Source organism: Lissotriton helveticus, chromosome 5_1 (genome assembly GCF_964261635.1).
Source record: "Lissotriton helveticus chromosome 5_1, aLisHel1.1, whole genome shotgun sequence".
Taxonomy (NCBI): Eukaryota; Metazoa; Chordata; class Amphibia; order Caudata; family Salamandridae; genus Lissotriton; species Lissotriton helveticus.
The window spans coordinates 2,117,412,289-2,117,434,985 of record NC_136065.1 but is presented as its reverse complement, the minus strand read 5'-3'; the positions used below and the strand labels follow the sequence as shown (position 1 = coordinate 2,117,434,985).

Here is a 22,697-nt window from a genome sequence, read left to right as displayed (position 1 = left end):
AGCCGTAGTTGCTCGAGGGCTATCTTTCTCTCCGCTAGCTGGAGTTCTCTGTCTAGCCGGAGTCGTGCAAGCTCCAATTCGTGTAGCCTGTTGCGCTCTCGTTCTCGAGCGTCTTCATAGATGAGGTCCGCGTTTAGTGTTGCGGTTCTTTCCCCCGTCGGGGGTGCGCTGGTTTCCTGTTGCCCGTTCGGGCTATTCTCCTCTTGGGGTGGTCTGTCTCGGGTTTCCACCCAGGCTTGTAGGGCCGATTTGAAGTCCTCTTTTGTGCTCAGGCCAGTGGTAGTGATACCCATGTCTTTACAGAATTGTTTTAGTTCTTTGTGGCTGTATTCTTCTATCTTCTCTTTCTGGAATTCGGCAGGTAGGTTGGTTCCTTGGGTCGTCATGGTCTCTGTGTGTTTTTCCGTCGTAGCGGGTAGATCACTTTCTGTACGATTTTGCGTTGGCTCGGATCGCAGCGCCTGCCACCAATGTTAGAAAGGCGAACCCGGGGGAGGCAGAAGGTGTCTGACTGACCACCCCTAGGTCTACCCCTCCTTCAGAGAAGGGACCGAGCGAGGTCGAGAGGCCTCCGACGGGAGGGCCCTCTCCTAGAATCGTACAGCAGAGTAACCACACCACTACAAATATACACCACACGTAGATAGAGTTTTCAATCTTTATCTGGCAATAAGTATCGTTTCAATATATACAGCAGATCCCGAGATCTGGAAAGTCTCGTGACAAAGGGGCAAGGTAGCGGGACAGTCTTACAGATGGTCGGTGGCAAGGAGACTCTACGCACAGCTCTCAATCCTCGAGCTGGGGAGTTCCGGGAGGTTGGGCCACGGCAGCGCCAGCAGGCTTCAAGATGGTTCAGCGAGTGTGGACCGCGGCAGCGCCAGCAGGTTCCAAGATGGTTCAGCGAGGGTGGACCGCGGCAGCGCCAGCAGGTTCCAAGATGGTTCAGCGAGGGTGGACCGCGGCAGCGCCAGCAGGCTCCAAGATGGTTCAGCGAGTGTGGACCGCGGCAGCGCCAGCAGGTTCCAAGATGGTTCAGCGAGTGTGGACCGCGGCAGCGCCAGCAGGTTCCAAGATGGTTCAGCGAGGGTGGACCGCGACAGCGCCAGCAGGTTCCAAGATGGTTCAACGAGTGTGGACCGCGGCAGCGCCAGCAGGCTCCAAGAGGGTTACAGCAAAGATGGACTGCGGCAGCGCCAGCAGGTTCCCGGTAGAACAGCAAGGGGAGTTCGTCTCAGGGTCAGCCGCGATAGCATCAGCAGGGCTTCTCGACTCCGGGATACAACTGCCGTCCTACTCCGGGGCTGGCCCAGATATAGGTCTAGAGTCCTTTGATGTCCGGACCCTCTCGCCTGGGGGTCAGAGGGGCCGGGATGATGGTGTCCAGACACCCAGCAGGGGGGTGGAGCCAGAGCCCAGGGAGGCCGGAGGGCGATCGAAACCAGGCATCCGGGGACGGTTGGAGAGCCATCGAAACTCCCCTTCCTTGTCTCTGGTGGAGTGGCCACTCTACCACCCAGAGGGTTCTTGGTGCCTCGATGGCGGGCTCGCTGGGGCCGTGGCCGCGGCTGGGCCGGTACCACGTGTCTGTGACGTGATGGGCCCAAGATGGCGTCGGGCCTGGAATGAGGGTCCGGGGTGGGCACCGGACCGGTAATGCTGGGGCGGCCTGAGGGTGCCGTGTCAGTGGTTGTGGGCCGCCGGGTGGCGGATCTGGAGGTTTGGAGGGCGTGCAGAGGTGTGCCCGAGGCCGACCCGGGCTGGATGGAGGGTCGATGTCGTCCGGGGCCCGCCATGCGGGAGGGGGAGGGGTAGGGCCACACCACGAGGCCAGGTCCAACACGGGTCCCCCCCAGCTGAAGGCAGGGGAGAGTCACCCATCTTCTTGGGGATTCTCCTCGCCAAGGCGGAAGAATCTGGAGAGGCCGTCAGCGTTGGCGTGGTCGTTGCCAGGGCGATGCTCCACGGTGAAGTTCATCCCTTGGAGGGAGATGGACCAACGTAGCAACTTCGGGTTCTCGCCCCGCATCTGCATCAACCACCGCAGGGGCCGGTGGTCGGTCTGTACTCGGAAGTGGGTGCCGAAGAGGTAGGGCCGGAGCTTCTTTAGGGCCCATACGACGGCGAATGCTTCCTTCTCGATGGTGCTCCATCGTTGTTCTCGGGCCAGCAGGCGCCGGCTGATGAAGGCCACAGGAAGGTCGACTCAGTCAGAGTTCATTTGGGAGAGTACGGCCCCAATGCCGTGTTCCGAGGCGTCAGTTTGGACGATGAACTCTCGGCTGTAGTCGGGGGCCTGGAGCACCGGGGCGGTGCACATGGCAGTCTTTAGTGTCTCAAAGGCTACTTGGCACTCGGGGGTCCAGTGCACCTTCGGGGGTAGTCTCTTGGAGGTTAGTTCTGTGAGGGGCCCCACAATGCTCCCATAGTCCTTTATGAACCGCCGATAGTATCCAGTGAGCCCCAGGAAGGCTCGGACGGCAGTCTGGGTGACGGGGGGCTCCCAGGCCTGGATGGCGTCGATCTTGGGTTGAAGGGGAGCCACTTGGCCGCTCCCCACTTGGTGTCCCAGATAGGTCATGGACCCTTGACCGATCTGGCACTTGCTGGCTTTTATTGTTAGTCCGGCCCGTTGGAGGGCCGTCAGGACCTTCCAGAGGTGGGTCAGGTGCTCGTCCCAACAGAGGCTGTACACTGCAATATCGTCCAGATAGGCGGCACTGAACTCTTCCAGCCCTGCCAGCACCCGATTCACTAGTCTCTGGAAGGTGGCCGGAGCATTCTTCATGCCGAAGGGCATCACGTTGAAGTGGAAGTGGCCATCGGGGGTCGAGAAAGCGGATCGTTCTTGTGCCCCTGGCGTGAGGCCGATTTGCCAGTATCCGGCCGTGAGGTCGAAGGTGCTGAGGTACCTGGCGGCTCCCAGGCGATCGATCAGTTCATCCGCTCGGGGAATGGGATGGGCGTCGGTCCTGGTGACGGCATTCAGTCCCCGGTAGTCGACACAGACCGCAGCTCCGGGGGCACCCCGGGGGCGGCGGCCTTAGGGACCAGGACGACGGGACTGGCCCATGGACTGTCTGAGGGCTCGACTACCCCTAGGGCTAGCATCTTGGAAACTTCGGCTTGGATGCAGGCCCGGACTCGGTCGGGGACTCGGTAGGCTTGGTGCCGCATGGGCGGACTGTCCCCGGTGTCGACGTCGTGAACACACCACTGGGTGACTCCGGGGGTGAGGGAAAATAAAGTCGCAAATTGACCCAGCAGGTTCTGGCAGTCCTGGCGCTGTTTGGGTGTCAGCGCGGGAGAGAGGGAGACTCCCTTGACGGAGCCATCTTTCTCGGAGGTGCCCAGGAGGTCTGGTAGAGGCTCGGAGTCGTCCTCTGCTCCGTCATCGGTAGCCAACAACAGGCTCAGTTCGGTGCGGACAAAGTGGGGCTTGAGCCGGTTGGCGTGTAGGACCCGGAGGGGGTTCCGAGGGGACTCCATGTCCACTAGGTAGGTGACGGGGCTCTTGCGCTTCACCACTTTGAAGGGCCCCGTCCATTTGTCCTGGAGGGCGCCGGGGTCGACCGGGAACATGACCCAGACCTGCTGGCCCGGCTCGATTTCAATGGACGAGGCATTTTCATCACACCAGCGCTTCATCTCCTCTTGACTGGCCTTCAGGTTGGTTTCGGCCAGCTCCCGGAACTTCCGAGTCTGGTTGCGGAGAGTCAAGAGGTATCGGAAAACATCGGGCGGAGTATCGGAGGCGGCCAGCTCCCAGCCTTCCTTGACCAGGCTGAGGGGGCCTTGCACCGTGTGTCCATATAATAGTTCAAAGGGGCTGAACCCCAGGGACTTCTAGGGTACCTCCCGGTAGGCGAACAGGAGGCATGGCAGCAGAACGTCCCATTTGCGCCGGAGGGGCTCTTCTAGGCCCTTGATCATTCCTTTCAGGGTCCTATTAAATCGCTCCACTAGTCCATTCCCTTGAGGGTGATACGGGGTGGTGAATTTATATGCGACCCCGCACTGTTGCCACAGGGACCGCATATATTTCGATATAAAGTTTGTGCCCCGATCACTGACGACCTCTCGGGGGAAGCCGACTCTGGAGAAGATCCCCATTAGCGCCCGACCCACTACGGGGGCTGTGATAGTCCGGAGGGGGATAGCTTCTGGGTAGCGGGTGGCATGGTCCACCAGGACGAGGATGAAGCGGTGCCCCTGAGAGGTGGGAGGATCCAGGGGCCCCACGATGTCGATCCCTACTCGCTCGAAGGGAGTGGTCACCACGGGAAACGGTTGGAGTGGGGCCTTGATTTTCCCCCCACTCTTTCCGCTGGCTTGGCAGGTCGGACAGGTTCGGCAGTGGTTGTACACATCGCGGCGCATCTTCGGCCAATAAAAGTGGGTCACCAGGCGGCTGTAGGTTTTGTCCTGCCCCAGGTGCCCGGCGAGGGGCACGTCATGTGCCAAGTTTAAGAGAAAGTCTCTGAAGTGGAGGGGGGCGACTAGCACTCGGCCGGCCCCCAGCTCGACGATCTTTTGTTCACTGTACAGGAGGTCCTGGTCCCAATAGATCCAGTGGGACCCCGAGGAGTCTCCTGTGGCTTGCGTGGCGGCTTGTTGCCGGCGTCCCTCAAGGGAAGGACATGTCTTTTGTTCCAGCCGGAACTGCTCGCGGGTGGGGCCCCCTTCTTGGCGCCACTGGGCTAGTTCGGGAAGGGGCCCGAGCTCGGGAAGTTCTCCATGGCTGGGGCTCTGCGGCCCCAGTTCGGGTTCGGCCGTGGCAGTGGCGGGTGGCGGAGGTGCCGGCCATTCAGGTTCTTCGGGGTTGTCTTCGGCTGGGACGGTGTTCCGGGTGGACATGGATCGGATCGTTACGCAAACCCATTCAGGAAGGCCTAGCATCCCCAGATGCTCTCTTCACTCGATCTGTGCCCAGGGGGAACTTTCCAGGTCGTTCCCTAGGAGGCAGTCCACTGGGGCATCGTCTCGGACGGTGACTTTCAGCATGCCGGACACTCCTCCCCACTCGAAGGGGATGCGGGCCATCTGGCACAGGCTCTCGGAATTGTCCGCTGACCGGACAGGGCACAGAACGTGGGGCAAGATTTGTTCTGGGGTCACCAGATGGCAGCGGACGGCGGTTATGCTGGCCCCCGTGTCACGGAGAGCCTCGGCCCGGCGTCCGTTGATCGTGACCCACTGGCGGTACTTCTGGGTGTTGATCGGAATCTGGTCTCGGGGGATCATGTCTTTGTCGCCCAGGGAGGCGAGGCACATGGCCGCGGACTCCCATTCTTCTGGTTCCAAAGGAACCTCTTCTTCTTCCTCCTTTTCTTCGCTCAGAGCAGCTGCAGTGATTTGTCGACCGGGGGGCCCGGTGGTGCCGGGCCGCTGGTTCATGGGGCAGAGAGGATCATTGGCATAGTGACCCAGCCGCTGGCATCTGTGGCACGTAACGTTGGGGCGTGGCCCCGGTCGGGCTGGATGGGCCCCCCTCGGGCTGGAGGCTGGTGTAGAGGAGGCGGGCGAAGACCCCGGCGGGAGGTCTCGGCCTCGGCTGATGCCAGACCCGCCGCCTCGCGGCCGGTGGTTCCCCGGGGACCCTCGTCCATATTCTCCTGTGGTGTTCCGGTGGACGCGGTTGCTCGCCCACCGATCGGCTTCGACCGCTAGTTTTCGCGGCTCGGTCAACTTGCTGTCGAGGAGGTGCTGTCGTAGTTCAATGAAGCAGTTGTTGGAGAGGTGCTCCCACAGCATAAGGTAGACCAACTGCTGGTAGGTAGTGACCTGACTGCCTTTGACCCACCCCTCGAAGGCTCTGCTAAAATAATTCACATATTCAACCCAAGTGGTACCGGGGATTTTTTTACAGTCTCTGAACCTCTGCCGGTACATTTCGGGGGTGAGTCTGTAGCGCGTGAGTAGGACCGTTTTCATGTGTTCATAGGAGGTCATTTCGGTGTCAGGGAGTTCCAGCAGGGCATCCCTTCCTTCGTTGACGAACATTCCCCACAGGCCGGCGCCCCAATCCTTCAGGGGCACCCGATGGGCGGTCATGGCCACCTCGTAGGCTTTGAACCATTGCTGGATATCATCGTTCTTGTAGTATTCTTTGACTACATCTTTCGGTAGCTGAACCTTGGTGTCCACGGGAGGGGCCGAGGTCTTGGCCCCGGCCGCGCTATCTTCGTTGCTCTTGGCCTTGATTTCTAGTTCTCTCAGGCCTCGATCGTGTTCATATGCTAGTCGTTTTTCTTCGAGGTCATGTTGTCTCCGTTTCTCTTCTAGATCGTCCTCCAGCCGTAGTTGCTCGAGGGCTATCTTTCTCTCCGCTAGCTGGAGTTCTCTGTCTAGCCGGAGTCGTGCAAGCTCCAATTCGTGTAGCCTGTTGCGCTCTCGTTCTCGAGCGTCTTCATAGATGAGGTCCGCGTTTAGTGTTGCGGTTCTTTCCCCCGTCGGGGGTGCGCTGGTTTCCTGTTGCCCGTTCGGGCTATTCTCCTCTTGGGGTGGTCCGTCTCGGGTTTCCACCCAGGCTTGTAGGGCCGATTTGAAGTCCTCTTTTGTGCTCAGGCCAGTGGTAGCGATACCCATGTCTTTACAGAATTGTTTTAGTTCTTTGTGGCTGTATTCTTCTATCTTCTCTTTCTGGAATTCGGCAGGTAGGTTGGTTCCTTGGGTCGTCATGGTCTCTGTGTGTTTTTCCGTCGTAGCGGGTAGATCACTTTCTGTACGATTTTGCGTTGGCTCGGATCGCAGCGCCTGCCACCAATGTTAGAAAGGCGAACCCGGGGGAGGCAGAAGGTGTCTGACTGACCACCCCTAGGTCTACCCCTCCTTCAGAGAAGGGACCGAGCGAGGTCGAGAGGCCTCCGACGGGAGGGCCCTCTCCTAGAATCGTACAGCAGAGTAACCACACCACTACAAATATACACCACACGTAGATAGAGTTTTCAATCTTTATCTGGCAATAAGTATCGTTTCAATATATACAGCAGATCCCGAGATCTGGAAAGTCTCGTGACAAAGGGGCAAGGTAGCGGGACAGTCTTACAGATGGTCGGTGGCAAGGAGACTCTACGCACAGCTCTCAATCCTCGAGCTGGGGAGTTCCGGGAGGTTGGGCCACGGCAGCGCCAGCAGGCTTCAAGATGGTTCAGCGAGTGTGGACCGCGGCAGCGCCAGCAGGTTCCAAGATGGTTCAGCGAGGGTGGACCGCGGCAGCGCCAGCAGGTTCCAAGATGGTTCAGCGAGGGTGGACCGCGGCAGCGCCAGCAGGCTCCAAGATGGTTCAGCGAGTGTGGACCGCGGCAGCGCCAGCAGGTTCCAAGATGGTTCAGCGAGTGTGGACCGCGGCAGCGCCAGCAGGTTCCAAGATGGTTCAGCGAGGGTGGACCGCGGCAGCGCCAGCAGGTTCCAAGATGGTTCAACGAGTGTGGACCGCGGCAGCGCCAGCAGGTTACAAGATGGTTCAGCGAGTGTGGACCGCGGCAGCGCCAGCAGGTTCCAAGATGGTTCAGCGAGTGTGGACCGCGGCAGCGCCAGCAGGCTCCAAGAGGGTTACAGCAAAGATGGACCGCGGCAGCCCCAGCAGGTTCCGGGTAGAACAGCAAGGGGAGTTCGTCTCAGGGTGAGCCGCGATAGCATCAGCAGGGCTTCTCGACTCCGGGATACAACTGCCGTCCTACTCCGGGGCTGGCCCAGATATAGGTCTGGAGTCCTTTGATGTCCGGACCCTCTCGCCTGGGGGTCAGAGGGGCCGGGATGATGGTGTCCAGACACCCAGCAGGGGGGTGGAGCCAGAGCCCAGGGAGGCCGGAGGGCGATCGAAACCAGGCATCCGGGGACGGTTGGAGAGCCATCGAAACTCCCCTCTCCTTGTCTCTGGTGGAGTGGCCACTCTACCACCCGGAGGGTTCTTGGTGCCTCGATGGCGGGCTCGCTGGGGCCGTGGCCGCGGCTGGGCCGGGACCACGTGTCTGTGACGTGATGGGCCCAAGATGGCGTCGGGCCTGGAATGAGGGTCCGGGGTGGGCACCGGACCGGTAATGCTGGGGCGGCCCGAGGGTGCCGTCTCAGTGGTTGTGGGCCGCCGGGTGGCGGATCTGGAGGTTTGGAGGGCGTGTAGAGGTGTGCCCGAGGCTGACCCGGGCTGGATGGAGGGCCGATGTCGTCCGGGGCCCGCCATGCGGGAGGGGTAGGGCCACGCCACGAGGCCGGGTCCAACAGCGTGTATGTGTCTAGTGTGGAAGTGCCACTTCTAGACATGGGTGTGCGTGTGCAGTGAGTGTGCTGGTGTGTGATTGGCTGGAGCTGGCTGGTGAGCCTGGCTCCAGGAGTCTGGATGGGTCTGCCCCGGTGGTGAGTGTTGAGATTAGCATGTGTGATGTGAGGGAGTGGTGCACCTGGGACCTGAATAGGGCTGGGCTTTCCCCACACAATGCCTGCTCCGCCCCCTGTGGTGCGACTGATGACCCTAGCCTGCCTGGTGAATGGAAAGGGTCGCTGGGGAAAACAAAGTACTCCAAAACCAGCTGCGACTGGTTTCTCCCCTACCCTGCACCCTGAGACAAAGGGATTTGATGTATAAAAAGGGGCTATGTCCCCTTGCAATTTGTTCTCTTCTTGATCATATCTAGAGGGGGGCTGCTGCTGTGACTGGGCGCCGGAGGACCGCCACTGGGGATTGCCTCCCTGCCTAGGAGGACCCTGTGAGCTGGCTCTGGGCCCAGCCTTGCCCCCCCACCACCTCCTGAAGGACTCTGTGCTGGACTTTGGAGGCACTAGCGCTTTATTTGTCCCTGCAGCTCCGAGTTGCCCTTCTCTGCCTCGAGGGATTCCCCGGCGTGGGGATCCCCTTTGTGCTTATTTGCGAAGCAGGTGCCCACCCTGCTCATTTGCCGCCATTTGCCCCATTTTATTATTTATTTAACGGGTGCCACCCCGTTTTATTATTTGATTATCGGGAGCCTACCCCGGATTACCCAGTGAGCCGCTCTTCTCCCCCTCCTCCGGGCCGCCGCGTTGCCTGCGACGACCCGGAAGTACTGCACCAAACCGGAATTCCCGCCCTGGAAGCCGCGGCGCAAGAAGCAGAGTGGCTTCAGGTACAGGCGGGGCTCCGGTGTCTGAAGGAGAGCCCCGCCGTGCAGCCCAGGGGCAGAGAAGTGCTGCGGTCGCTCGCGGGCTCCTGTGTGGTGGAGAGAGCCCCGCCTGCTGCCCAGTCCCGCCTGACACCGGCGAGAGAAGAAGAAGAGGCTGGGAGCCCACTCCGCCTCCTCCGAAAGTTGTCGAGAGCTGCACGAGCACCAGGACACCGCAGGAGCCCCGAGGAGCGGGAGCTCCCGTACAGCGTCCCTGAGCAGCCGGTGAGTGTTGCTCCGGTCTTACAGCTCTGGGGCAGTTTGCTTTCGACATAGAGCGGCCCCGGTTGGCAGCGGGCCGCTCCACAAGTAGCTTGGGCATTGCTGACAGCCCGGGCCCAAGAGGCTCCACCGTTGTTTACCCTGCCATTTTCTTTCGAGCGCACGAGGGCTCCGGGGGCAGTTTGGGCATTCCTTTGTAATTGAGTCCCCCGAGAGGGGCTCCCACATTGCGGCCGCATTCTTTCTTAGAGCCTGCGAGGCTCGGGGGCATTTTGGGGTTTCGTGTCCCCCATGGAGGGACTCCAATGTGTGCCGCATATTTGTTTTAGAGCCTGAGAGGCTCCCAAGTGCCCCAGTTGTTCTCGAGTCCCCCGAGAGGGACTCCCACGTAGAAGGGGGCATTGTTCTTCATGTGAGAGCGGCCCCAGAAGGCAGCGGGCCGCTCCCACTTGCCCCCCCAGTTGTTTTCGAGCCCTGAGTGCATCATTGTCTTACAAGCCCTGAGAGGCTCTGGGGTGACACGAGTGCTTTGGCCAGAGCCTGCGAGGCTCCAGCGTTGGCCACATCATCTCCACAGCTGCCCAGCACTTAGTGGGCAGCTGCTACGTTTAGGCCCCTGACATTTGGGACAGTCACTGGTGGTGGCCTAATGTGAATTCTGCGCTATTGTGTTTTCCTGCACCTATGAATGTGTTTTTTGATGCATCATGTGCCTTGTTCTTACACCGCTGAATGTATGTTTATGCATCATGTGTTTTGATTCCCTACCCCTCTGAATGTTAGGATGCATCATGTGTAAAATGTTCCTATGCCTATACCCCTAAATGTATGGTGATACTTAGGTGGTTGTTTTTCTCCTAGTACAGGTGTTGCTAGTGAGGTCCTGGCTCCCTGCGTGACATTTCCTAAGGTGGTTAGGGTTGCGTAGGTGGAACTTACTGGTTGTGTGCTTTATGTTCTATTTTGGGCTACAGTGATTATTATTATATGTGTTATGTGTAATTATTATTCCTACAAGTGCTAATTCTACCAAGTACTAAGATCTAAAAGTGCTGATTCCTGACAGTGGTCCAGGTGGCCCTGTCTTGTACATATTCCCTGTAAATTCTGCCCGTGCCTGTTGGCACATTGTAAAGTGTGTGGTTTTATCTAATGTGTTTTGGTGTAATACAAAGGCTATTTTTACACATAACCTTGTGTGGAGTTTCCTTTGTAGTGGGCCTTGGATTTTGTAGCTGGGTGCGCGCACAAACAGTTAACTCACATTGCCTCCGAGTTTAGCCTTGCTGCTCGTGCTACGTTACTAAGGGGGTGAGCAGGGGTTATCTTGGCGTGTAACTCCCTTGCCCTGACGTGGGAATGGTGGTCTCTGACTGACTTTGGCACAAGCCCTGGCCAGCCAGGGATCCCATTTCTAACAATGACGATGATGAATGTGATCAAAGTGAGGAAGGATATGACAGTGTGATGAATTTAACAAGCAAGCTGATTTTGAATATCAATGATGAGTGCACAAAAAACGAGCCAGTGTGTTGGGGTGCATTGGCGGTGTTAGATGTAAGTTTTTTTGCTGATTCTGGGTCACCATATACAATTATTAACAAAGAAATATGAAAAGAAAAGTTCATTGGATGAATTGGCAATCATTTATGATAGCCGGATACACAACCCAAGGATATAGCGGAAAAAAGATCGAAATGATAGGTTACCAATGGCTTGCCTTTAGAATTAAGGACAGACAAGCAAGAGCTAAATTATACGTAGCAAAAAGAGGCCCACCGGTCCTTGGTTGGATTGATCAAGGAAAGCTACAAATCATTTCAGATCCTAGTGGTCAGAGCAAGTCAAAATAGTAGACGAAGGAACTAATGTAGGAAAAAATTTGTTAAATTAGTTATTAGAACATCTTTAGGTAACCTTAAGGGATTTGAACACCATATCATTTTAAAAACAGATGCCATCCCTAAAGCACACAAGGTCAGGAACATCCCTATCACTGTAAGAGAAGCGGTATCAAAGGAACTGGAGAAACTAGTTGAAACAGGAAGAATTGAACAGATTAAATCTGCGGAGTGAATTTCTCCATTGGTTGTTGCCAGACACCACAACGGAAAGATTCGTTTATGTGTGGATTTGCGCCATTTGAATGATGTCATTGTGATCGACCATTTACCGCTTCCAAAATTCAATGAAATGGTGAGTTGCCTCAAGGGTGCCAAAATATTCTCCCCAGTTGACTTATCGGCCGCATGCCACCAAATCACTCTGACATCTGAATCAAAAAGTACACAGCATTCATCACCCCATTTGGCTGCTATCCGTTTAAAAGAATGCCCTGTGGACTAGCATCTGCAGTTTTTCAAAGGCTTATGTTAAACCTATTTGGGAAGGAGACCGATATCAAGTTCTACCAAGACTAAATATTGGTCTTTAGGAGATAAAAGTAGTCATGACTCCAGGTTATGAAAAGTACAGGAAATGTTGGCAGGGAAAGCTTTGACTGTAGAAATTTCAAAATGCTAATTTGCGGAGGAAAAAGTGACATACTTAGGGCATGAAATTGGAAATGAGGCAATCAGACCTAAAACTCACTCATCAATGCTATAAAGGATGCCCCAGTTCCAAGCAACAAGGATGAAATAAGATCCTTTTTAGGATTGGTGGAATACTGTTTGAAGTGTATTCCTAAGTTTGCCCAAAAAAGTTTTCATTTGCGTCAACTTCTTAAAAACAAATCTGCATTTCAATGGTGAAGGGATTGTTAAAATGGACTTTGACCAAATCACATGCATTATTGATAGATTTCCAGCACTGGATTGTTTCGATCCAAATCTGAATTGTTGTATCACCACAGATGCCAGTGGCAAGGGATTTGGAGCAGTCCTGACGCGAAGGATCCAGATGGCAAATAAATCCTTATATCATTTGCATCAAGAGCTCTGTCACCTACAGAAGAGAAGTATCCTTTCATAGAAAGGTAAGCCTTAGGATGTATCTGGGCTTTGGAACATTTTAGAGCATTTGCTGGGGGAAACCTGTGACCATATTGTGCAACCACAAGCCTCTTGTGAAATTACTAACGGCCGAAGGAATAGTCAGTGCATCAGCAAGAATCGCCAGGCTACCGGTGAGAATGCAAGAATACATACATACATTGGTATATCTACCTAGCAAAGACAATGTAGCGGCTGATTGCCTGTCTCGATTGCCTGCTAAGCTAGAAGAATGCGAAGATGAGGTTTGGAATGGTTTCCGAGTGGCATTCGTACATGGTGAGGGTGGTAATGCTATGTGCAAACAAGAGTGGCCGAGTGAATATGAAAAGGACAGCATACTAGTCCAGGTCAAGGAATGTATAGATGGGAATTGGCCCAGGAAAAATGAGTTAATGGCGAAAATCAAACCATTTGGGGAGATTAGGTCCCAACTTACTGTGGATAATGGTACCATTATGAGGAGAGAGAGAATCATTCCTCCACAGAGACTACGAGAAGGTATAATCGCTTTGTGCAATCAGGGCCATTTCGGCATAGTATGCACTAACTGCTTACTAAGGAGTTTGTTTGGCGGCCGGATGTGGAAGCTGAGAGATTTGTAAGGAAATGCTTCACTTGTGCTGGTACTGATATATCATTGAAGACTTGTAGACCTCCCATGAATGATAGTTTTGTTCCCAAACAACCTTGAGAAATAGTAGCAATCGATTTTGTAGGTCCTGTTGGAGAAGAGCAGAAGTTCATTATTGTATTGGTTGATCTATTTTCAAGATGGCCAGGGGTTGAAGTGGTCAACCAAGCTGACACAAATTCTGTTTTGGAATTTCTGGATACGGTTTTTGTTTTGGAAGGATTACCAAAAACTGTTTTAAGAGATAGCGGAGTGCAATTCACTTCAAATGCATCCAAGGAATACTTTAAAAACGTAAGTGTGATCCATAAAACCACCTCTCTTTACAACTAGAGCAGTAATTATATGGTTGAGAGATTCAGCGAGTTGTGAAGGGGTTGAGTGGTCTTTATATCCATGGCAACAACAGACTAGATGGGCCCAGCATACTTTCTATCCGTGGATACAATAGACTAGATAGGCTGAGCAGTCTTTCTATCCATGGACACAGCATAATAGATTGGCTTTACACATGCAGAAAAGGTTCACTAGATTAGATGGGTCCAGTGTCTTCGTATACAAGGAAGGGGAGACCACAAATGTAATGAGACAACATTTCCCCCATCAGAGTACCATAAACACTCCTGCTTACCCGAGGTCTGGTCAGAGACTCACCTTGCCATCTTCTGTGTAGACATTTTCATGATATCCTTTCACCACAGTGCGGTCAATGAACAGACTGCGCATGACCATAACCACCTTGAGCACCTTCCCAAGGGTCACCTGGAAGGAGAGAGACAGACATAGATCACATGAGTTAGAGCACAGAAACCCTTCCTCTGGTCAACTGCCAGGAGAAAGAGAGAGAGAGACATCAGAGGAACTGCAGGATAGAGCAAAGATACCAGACACAAGCAGCGAGAGAAACATCAAAGGAGCTGGGGGATAGAGCAAAGCAACCTGAGACCAGGAGAGAGAGATATCAGAGGAGCACAGGAACCTGAGACAAGGAGAGAGTGATATCAGAGGAGCAAAGCAACCTGAGACAAGGAGAGAGAGAGACACATCAGAGGAAAGGGGGATAGAACAAAGGAACCAAGACAGAGAGAGACATCAGAGAAGATGGATTAGAGCACAGAAACCCTTTCCTTCCGTAAGGTGCCTGGAGAGAGAGATCAGAGGAGCGGGGGAAACATAGCAAGGGAACCAGAGAGAGGCATCGGAGGAGCTAGGGGATAGAGCAAAGGTACCTGAGACAAGGAGAGGGAGAGACACATCAGAGGAAAGGGGGGATAGAACAAAGGAACCAAGACAGAGAGAGACATCAGAGAAGCTGGGTTAGAGCACAGAAACCCTTTCCTTCGGTAAGGTGCCTGGAGAGAGAGATCAGAGGAGCGGGGGAAACATAGCAAGGGAACCAGAGAGAGGCATCGGAGGAGCTAGGGGATAGAGCAAAGATACCTGAGACAAGGAGGGAGACAGACATATCAGAGGAGCTGGGCGATAGAGCAAATGAACCTGAGACAAGAAGACAGAGAGACATCAGAGGGTCAGGAGAAAGAGCGAAGGAACCTGGACAAGGAACGAGACACCGGTGACTTACTGACGGACGGGCAGGTACTGCGTGTCGAGATGGGCAAGCGAATATACTCACCCTAATGACCACAGTGAGGACGTGGCCCACCATTCTGAATCTAGGGGTTGGGTATAGGAACTCGAACTACACGCTCCTACTAGCACAGAGACGCGTCGACACCTGATTATAGGTACAGCAGGAATACAGGGCGTCTTTTCCCTGATTCCTGAGCACTTTTTCTTTTTTTTTTTCACTTCACGGTCCTGGCGAAGTGCCCCAGGATCTTGTAGGGACCACCGTTAAGTGCGAAACATGTTGACCTTATCTTCCTTTCTCACACACTCACACGGATTATGAGAGCAGCAGGAAGACATTCATTCCCCCTCTACATTTGTTTCAAAGAGGTGCTCCACATCTGGTTTGTTTTAGCCTTACCTTCCGGACCCCCGAATAAAACTTGGTTCTGGGTACCGCTAAGGTCAGTTTAACTCACTCAATCAATCAATCAATCAATCAATCAATATAAACTTTATTCGGTTCTTAAAAAGACACCATAAAAGCACAAATACAAAAATACACACAAAATGTTTTTAAAAAGCAAAAAGTAATTTTCTATATAAAAGGGTATAAATATTTAAAAATATCTGGCATCGAAAAAGGTGCTAGGGATTTAAAGTTTTAAATGTTCAAGGCATATTAGGGGCCAGTTTCTCTAGTGTTCCTCAGTCTTATTGCTATTCGGATGAAGTTTATGGTGCAGAACAGGGTATAAGCGTCCTCTGCTTCCTGTAGGAACCTCAAGGCCCATCTTGCGTGTTTGAACTTTAAATCTTTCAGGATTCCCACAAGGAACTTACGTCTTGGCATAGTATAAAATGGGCACAATAACACAAGGTGAAGGGTATCCTGCGGAGATCTACGATCGCAGCCGCAGGGACCCTTCTCCTCCACTGTGTGGGTAAACCCAGCTGGGACCGCAAGGAGATGATGTAACATATTAAGTCTGAAGCGGGTCATAAAATAGCGGTCCTGTGCATTGTACATGACCCTCAAGTAAGGTTCCATGCCCTGCTTCGCAGTAAGTTCATTATAAGAGAGATTGGTGGGTTTGTGATTTTCTTTCTCTGCCCTTGTTGTCTTCAGCTGTGTGAGGAAGAGTTTTTTCACCAAGGACTTGCTCTGCGGGGTTAGAGAGTCAGGGGATGTAAAGTCACTCAATCACTGTCCAAGGCCCACACACCCGCATGCACAACTGCGGCGTCTCCTTAAAAGATCTCCGATAACGAGCCCTTTCGCGGGGCCCGTGGAGGACAGCAGCACCACCCCCACGAGGAATAGCATCCGATGATGAAGCATGACACTCGCAAGGGTGTGTGAGGCCACTATATTCAAAAGGAGTCATTCCCTTACCGTTTTTAGATAACCAGACTATATCAAGAAAGACCACTCTGACACCTCTTTTTCAACCACAATAGGTTGCTATATTCTCTGCGTTTAGGAATAGTTACTCCTTCGTGAATACTACAAGGAACAAGAGACAGAGACATCAGAGGAGCTGGGGGATTGAGCAAAGGAATCAAGACAGAGAGAGACATCAGAGAAGCTGGGTTAGAGCACAGAAACCCAATCTACCGGTCGAATGCCAGAAGAAAGAGAGAGCTGGGACAGCTACGGGTTAAAGCAAAGGAACTTGAGAGGGAGAATGAGAAGCAGACAGTACAGAAGCTGGGTTAAATATCAGAAAGCACTTCCCTAGTCAAATATCAAGAGGAAGACAGAGAGGCATCAGAGGAGCTGGAACATTGAGCAAAGCAACCCGACAGAGAGCCAAAGAGACATCAGAGAAGCTAGGTTTTATAGCAAAGGAACCAAGAGAGAGAGACATCAGAGGAGCTGAGGGATATAACAAGGGAACCAAGAGAGAGAGAAAGACATCAGAGAAGCTAGGTGTTGTATCAAAAGAACCAAGAGAGAGACATCAGAGAAGGTGGGTGTTTTAACCAAGGAACCAAGAGAAAGAGAGACATCAGAGGAGCTGGGTGTTGTACCAAAGGAACCAAGAGAGAGAGAGAGACATCAGAGGAGCCAGGCGTTATATCAAAGGATCTATTTTATTAGACCTGAGCGCTGCCTTTGACACTGTTTCCCATCGCATCCTTCTACACCGCTTGCAGGACATTGGCCTTGGTGGTTCAGCTCTGCAGTGGTTCCGCTCCTTCCTTAGTGATCGCTCCTTCTGCGTTGCCACCCCTCCCTTTCAGTCCAAATTCCATCCGTTGGACCTGGGGGTGCCTCAAGGCTCCTCGCTGAGTCCCACGCTTTTTAATCTGTACGTGCAGCCGCTGGCTGAAGTCGCCAGGCAATGGGGCCTAACCATGGTCTCCTATGCCGACGATACTCAGCTGGCGGTTACGATCAGCGGGGATGCCAAGAAGGATGCCCTCAGGTTCCGCAGTGGACTGAGAGAGGTGGCCAGCTGGATGAATAACAACTGTCTCCAGCTGAACGCATCAAAAACGGAGGTGATGATCGTTGGAAGGGATGCGGACCTCTGGGGAGATGGATGGTGGCCTTCTGAGCTGGGAACAGCGCCAGCCCCTGTCCTGGAACTCAGGAATTTGGGAGTATGGCTTGACCATACGTTAAGCTTTGTGACTCACACGAAGAGAGTGGCGGCCTGCTGTTTTGGAGTATTACGCGGGCTAAGACCCCTGCTCAAATTCTTCGATGCTCCTACAAGACAGCTGGTCATTCAAGCGATGATTATTTCTCGCCTGGACTATGCTAGTTCACTCCTTTTAGGAGTGAACCAAGCTGAGATTCTCCGTTTACAGCGAGTCCAGAATGCTGCGGCTAGGGCGGTGGTCGGCTTGCCTCGGGCTTGCCCTACCTCCAACACTCTGCGGTCCCTACATTGGCTACCGATGAATAAGCGAATCCAATTTAAAGCCCTCAGCATGGTTTTTAAAATTCTTCGTGAGTCGGCACCTTTGCTACTTAATAATTTGATTTCTCCTTATGTGCCAACTCGCTCACTTCGCTCCCTTGGACAATCCTTGGTGGTTGTGCCTCGGTTCAGACTCAGCCGGATGGGAGGACGCTCCTTCCGAGTGAAAGCTGCAGTTCTCTGGAATGCGCTCCCCCTGGAAATCCGTCTTCTGGATGATCTAATATCTTTCCGTAGGGCCTTGAAAACTTTTCTGTTTTAAACTCCCCCTGTTTTAAGTGCTCTGTTTTTGGTGCTGGTTTTAGTGTTGTGTTGTGTCTGCCTTTCCCTTGCGCCAGGACGCTCCTTTGCTGGAGCATCTGTGCGCATTAAAAATGTTACATAACATAACATAACATAACATCCAAGACAGAGAAAGAGAGAGACATCAGAGGAACTAGGCGTTATAGCAAAAGACCCAAGAGAGAGACATCAGAGGAGCTAGGCATTATAGCAAAGGACCCAAAAGAGAGACATAAGAGGAGATGGGTGTTATAACAAAGGTCCCAAGACAGAGAGAGAGACATCAGAGGAGCTAGGTGGTATGGCAAAGGGAGAGAGAGAAGTAGCAGCTGGTGAGGCTTGTAAGTGGTGAGCTTGGCTTGGTCTTGGAAGGGGGGGTTTGGACAGAAAAAGGAGCAAAAAGGCAGGAAAATGTGCAGAAAAGGCCGAAAACGATCAGAAAAGGAGCAGAGTGGGTGCAAACAGAAGGCAGCAGAGAGTAGCGGACTGATGGGCAAGCTGGACAGGAGAACTATCACAAGGGAGCTGGCACAAGGACAAGAGACAGAGAAAACCTCTTTTAGTAGTATTTAATTAATTCCCCTACTCTTGCGGCAATAGCAGCAGAGTACCAAGGTAGAATGACTTCCAGGAACAGGGCGAGGCCTTCCATTGCTGGTCCTTAGCGAAAATAAACAAACTACTTCAAAGCCACACATCGACATAGTTGAACACGGCTGAACCCAAACCTACAGGCTGTAGAGACCTGAAGGTTAGACCTCAAGGGACCATGCTCGTAGGACCTGACTAATCACTGCCACTTTACAGCACTTAGGGATGAATGGAACATTCACAGTAGCCAGACGTTCACTGGCCTACTCTCATTACATGCCTTGCTTCACCACTGCCCAGTTCAACTCAACATGAATCCACTGAGGTGGAGCATGCCGTATCATCGGATCCAGCTGTTGTGTCTTCATACCGGACAATTCACCTTCAGTTCATGATGCCATTTCCAAACTGCATAAAATAGCCACTGAGATACACAAAGACCCAAGAACATGGACATGGACTGGATGGTTCTGGAACTTTTTTCTGTATGGGGTCTGAAAATATTTTCGGCCTTGTTCATAATTATTGCAATTCTCTTCTCTTGTTGTTTATGTATTCAATGTGGGCCAATGCTCTGTTCCCTCTGCATTTTCACTTGTGCTACTTGTGTACCATCTAAAATGAATGTCCAAAATGCAAATACCCGTTTAGCAATGGAACGAGAAATCTGTGAAAGGATGTTAATTAATATTCACGATGCGTATCGTACCCCTTAGAAGAGACATGAAAATGTCTTAGCTTATGCTAAAAGGGTCGTCTGTGGAAATGTGTAATATTTTCATTAGCATAAGCAACAGCCATTTTGGCTGTGGTGTCCATTTCATTTCCTTCGTAATTCTTGCGTCCTCTGCTGTTCGCCTTTTCTCTCTGCTTGTGCCATCTGCTTTAGTTGACCTCCTGACATGGCTAAGCAATGTACGTGCTGGGGGTTTGTAGCTGCCAATGCACCTGGTCTTAGATGTTATCTGTTGACTGTTTACTGCTGCCATAAGCATTCCTGCTACCCCTCCCTATTTGCTGACCAAGTGGTTATCCATCTGCCCTTGTTTGCTGATAGCTATTTGTAAACTTGTTCCTTCCATTTCTGTCCACAGGCCTACATTGCAGAAAAAGAGTATATAAAGATGATGGTCTGTGAATTCAAGGTACCTCCTCCTACAACAGTTGAGTGTTGTGTGGGCGTGGTCCCACTCATGAGTGATTAATTAACTTGTTATTTTATTCCAACTCCAGTGCCGATATCTTTTTGTTAGTCTTTGGAACCCGTGGACGAGAGGGTGACCCTGCACCAGTGTGCTCATTTTTGGGTACATTTATATATATATATATATATATATATATACATATATACATACATACACACACACACACACACACACACACACACACACACACACACACACACACACACACACACACACACACACACACACACACACACACACACACACACACACACACACACACACACACACACACACACACACACACACACACACACACACACACACACACACACACACACACACACACACACCCACCCACCCACACCCACCCACCCACCCACCCACCCACCCACACCCACCCACCCACCCACCCACCCACCCACCCACCCACCCACCCACCCACCCACCCACCCACCCACCCACCCACCCACCCACCCACCCACCAGGCCCCCTCAACCCTGAGCTCCCCCTGCCCTCCACCTCACAGTCTCTGCTGGGAACAGGCAGCCGGCCCCCTCTTGTGCTGCCTGACAGAAACAAATACATGAATTAAATTAAAACAGTTCAGTCCCCAGAGGTGCCTGTAAATGAAGGGTATATGTTCATTAAAGAATGGCCTTACCGTTGTCCCATAAACGGGACATTTACCTAAAATTAAGGAAAGTGTTGGGACTCTGGACAGTCCTCTTAAAACAGGGACTGTCCGTGGAAATCCGGGACGGCTGGTCACCCTACCCATCCCTCACTATTCCGGGGTCCGAGCTCTTCATCATCACCAGAGCAGCTGCTGAGGCTGCTAGCATGTCCCCTTCACAGCTCACACCCCGAGCAGCCGGGCCCACACAAGGGAGGCGGCCCTCCGCTCCCTTGCCTGCAGCGCCTTTCTACAGGCATTGCTACCCAGACCTGGGTGCATCTCTCTGCCCCTTGCAGTCATTGCATCACCCGGCTGTGTTACACCTCGTGCACTGAACACACACACACGCCCGCATGCAGCTGAGGGCAGCCAATGCATGCCGTTGGATACAGCTGGGCCCGAGCAGGGCTGGAGAGTTTGAAACCCACAGACGTAACCTTAAGGAGGGCAGCCAATGCATGCCGTTGGATACAGCTGGGCCCGAGCAGGGCTGGAGAGTTTGAAACCCACAGACGTAACCTTAAGGAGTCTGGACTCCGCACCTGCCCTGAAATGTGTGCGCTTGGGCAGACGCGCTGAAGTAGATATCAAACTCCAGGTCTATTGCAACAATATCAAAACCCGATGCCCCCAAAGCCAGCCCTCAGTCTGTGCTTCAGGCGCTGACCGTGTTGTGTTGTTCCGAGCCTATCCCCAGAACCAGAAGGACCGGAAGTGCTGGGCAAGATGTACAAAAGGGGGTGCGGGGTGGATCACAGAAGTCCCTTCTCCATTGTCTCCTTCCAGGAGAGGGAGAGAGACAGAGGCAGACAACAGAGGAGCGCGAGGTTAGAACAAAGGAATCAGAGAGACATCAGAAGAGCCAGGTTCACTGCACAGACATTGTCCCCACAGGCAGCCTGCCAGGAGAAAGCGAAAGCTATCTCAACATCAGAGAAGCAGGGTCAATGCACAGAAACACCTTCCCACGGGCCAAGATACATCACACAAGTAGAGGGCAGAGCACAAGAAGGAGAGAGAGAAAAGAGGAGAGGGAAGAAAGACAAAGACATCAGATGAGCAGGGGGCACAGAGAGGGGCATTTGAGGAGAAGGGGGGCAAAGCAGAGAATCACCTCTCATGGGGTCTTCTGTCAGGAGAGAGCAAGATAGACAGAGCGGGGGAGAGAGAGAGAGACCTCAGATGAGAAGAGGCCCAGCACAAAAACATCTCTCATAGGGTCAGCTGCTAGATGGGAGCTAGAGGGGGAGAGAGACAACAGAGAAGTAGCAGCTATAACACAGTGACCCTTTCCCCAGGGCCAGGACTATGAGAGTGACACAGAAATCAGAGGAGCAGGGCAGAGAGTAGATACACTAATATATATATCCAGCTTGCTAGTTTGACGGGCATATATCCGTCTGCTACTCCGCTATCGTGAGGTCGCCTGGTTGGCGAGGGGAGACCACTCGTCCGCCTTGATCCACACATGGGGCACCAAGACTAAACAGGACTACCAGTCCCATCAGGCACTGGGACATTTGGACTGCCCATCAGGGGCGTGCCATGATCATTATCAGGGCTGGTACCTGCATTCCCATCATCAGTTCGCCAAATCCTCTGAAGAGAAGGCGGGAGCCTTCGAAACGCGTCAGGAATTCCACGGCGAAATGGGATTGAATCACTTTCTCTTGAGCTCCTCAGCTATTCAAGCACGCTGTGGCAAGAAAGGCGAGTTCAAGTTTCTCCCCGCGAGTGTGGCTGTGTCTTTACACGTGAGCGCACATATGCGGATGGAACCATCACCATCCTTTTACCGCACCCGCCAGAAGAGTGCAGCAGCGCCATGATGGAAATGAGCGAGCAGTGACCCTGCATACACGCTGAGCACCGCCAAGCAGCCTCAGGGTAGGAGCCGACCAGGGCAAGCATCCAGCTTGCTAGTTTGACGGGCATATATCCGTCTGCTACTCCGCTATCGTGAGGTCGCCTGGTTGGCGAGGGGAGACCACTCGTCCGCCTTGATCCACACATGGGGCACCAAGACTAAACAGGACTACCAGTCCCATCAGGCACTGGGACATTTGGACTGCCCATCAGGGGCGTGCCATGATCATTATCAGGGCTGGTACCTGCATTCCCATCATCAGTTCGCCAAATCCTCTGAAGAGAAGGCGGGAGCCTTCGAAACGCGTCAGGAATTCCACGGCGAAATGGGATTGAATCACTTTCTCTTGAGCTCCTCAGCTATTCAAGCACGCTGTGGCAAGAAAGGCGAGTTCAAGTTTCTCCCCGCGAGTGTGGCTGTGTCTTTACACGTGAGCGCACATATGCGGATGGAACCATCACCATCCTTTTACCGCACCCGCCAGAAGAGTGCAGCAGCGCCATGATGGAAACGAGCGAGCAGTGACCCTGCATACACGCTGAGCACCGCCAAGCAGCCTCAGGGTAGGAGCCGACCAGGGCAAGCATCCAGCTTGCTAGTTTGACG

General features: G+C 53.2%; 1 protein-coding gene across 1 annotated transcript in view; it reads right to left on the bottom strand.

The window, feature by feature from the left end:
• MED27 (mediator complex subunit 27) overlaps positions 1–22,697 on the bottom strand; it is a 1,027,121-nt gene that overhangs the window by 237,430 nt on the left and 766,994 nt on the right. Inside the window, exon 5 of the mRNA XM_078646177.1 lies at positions 13,641–13,748. Coding sequence (XP_078502303.1) covers positions 13,641–13,748 — 108 coding nt within the window. The remainder of the gene's footprint in view (positions 1–13,640; positions 13,749–22,697) is intronic.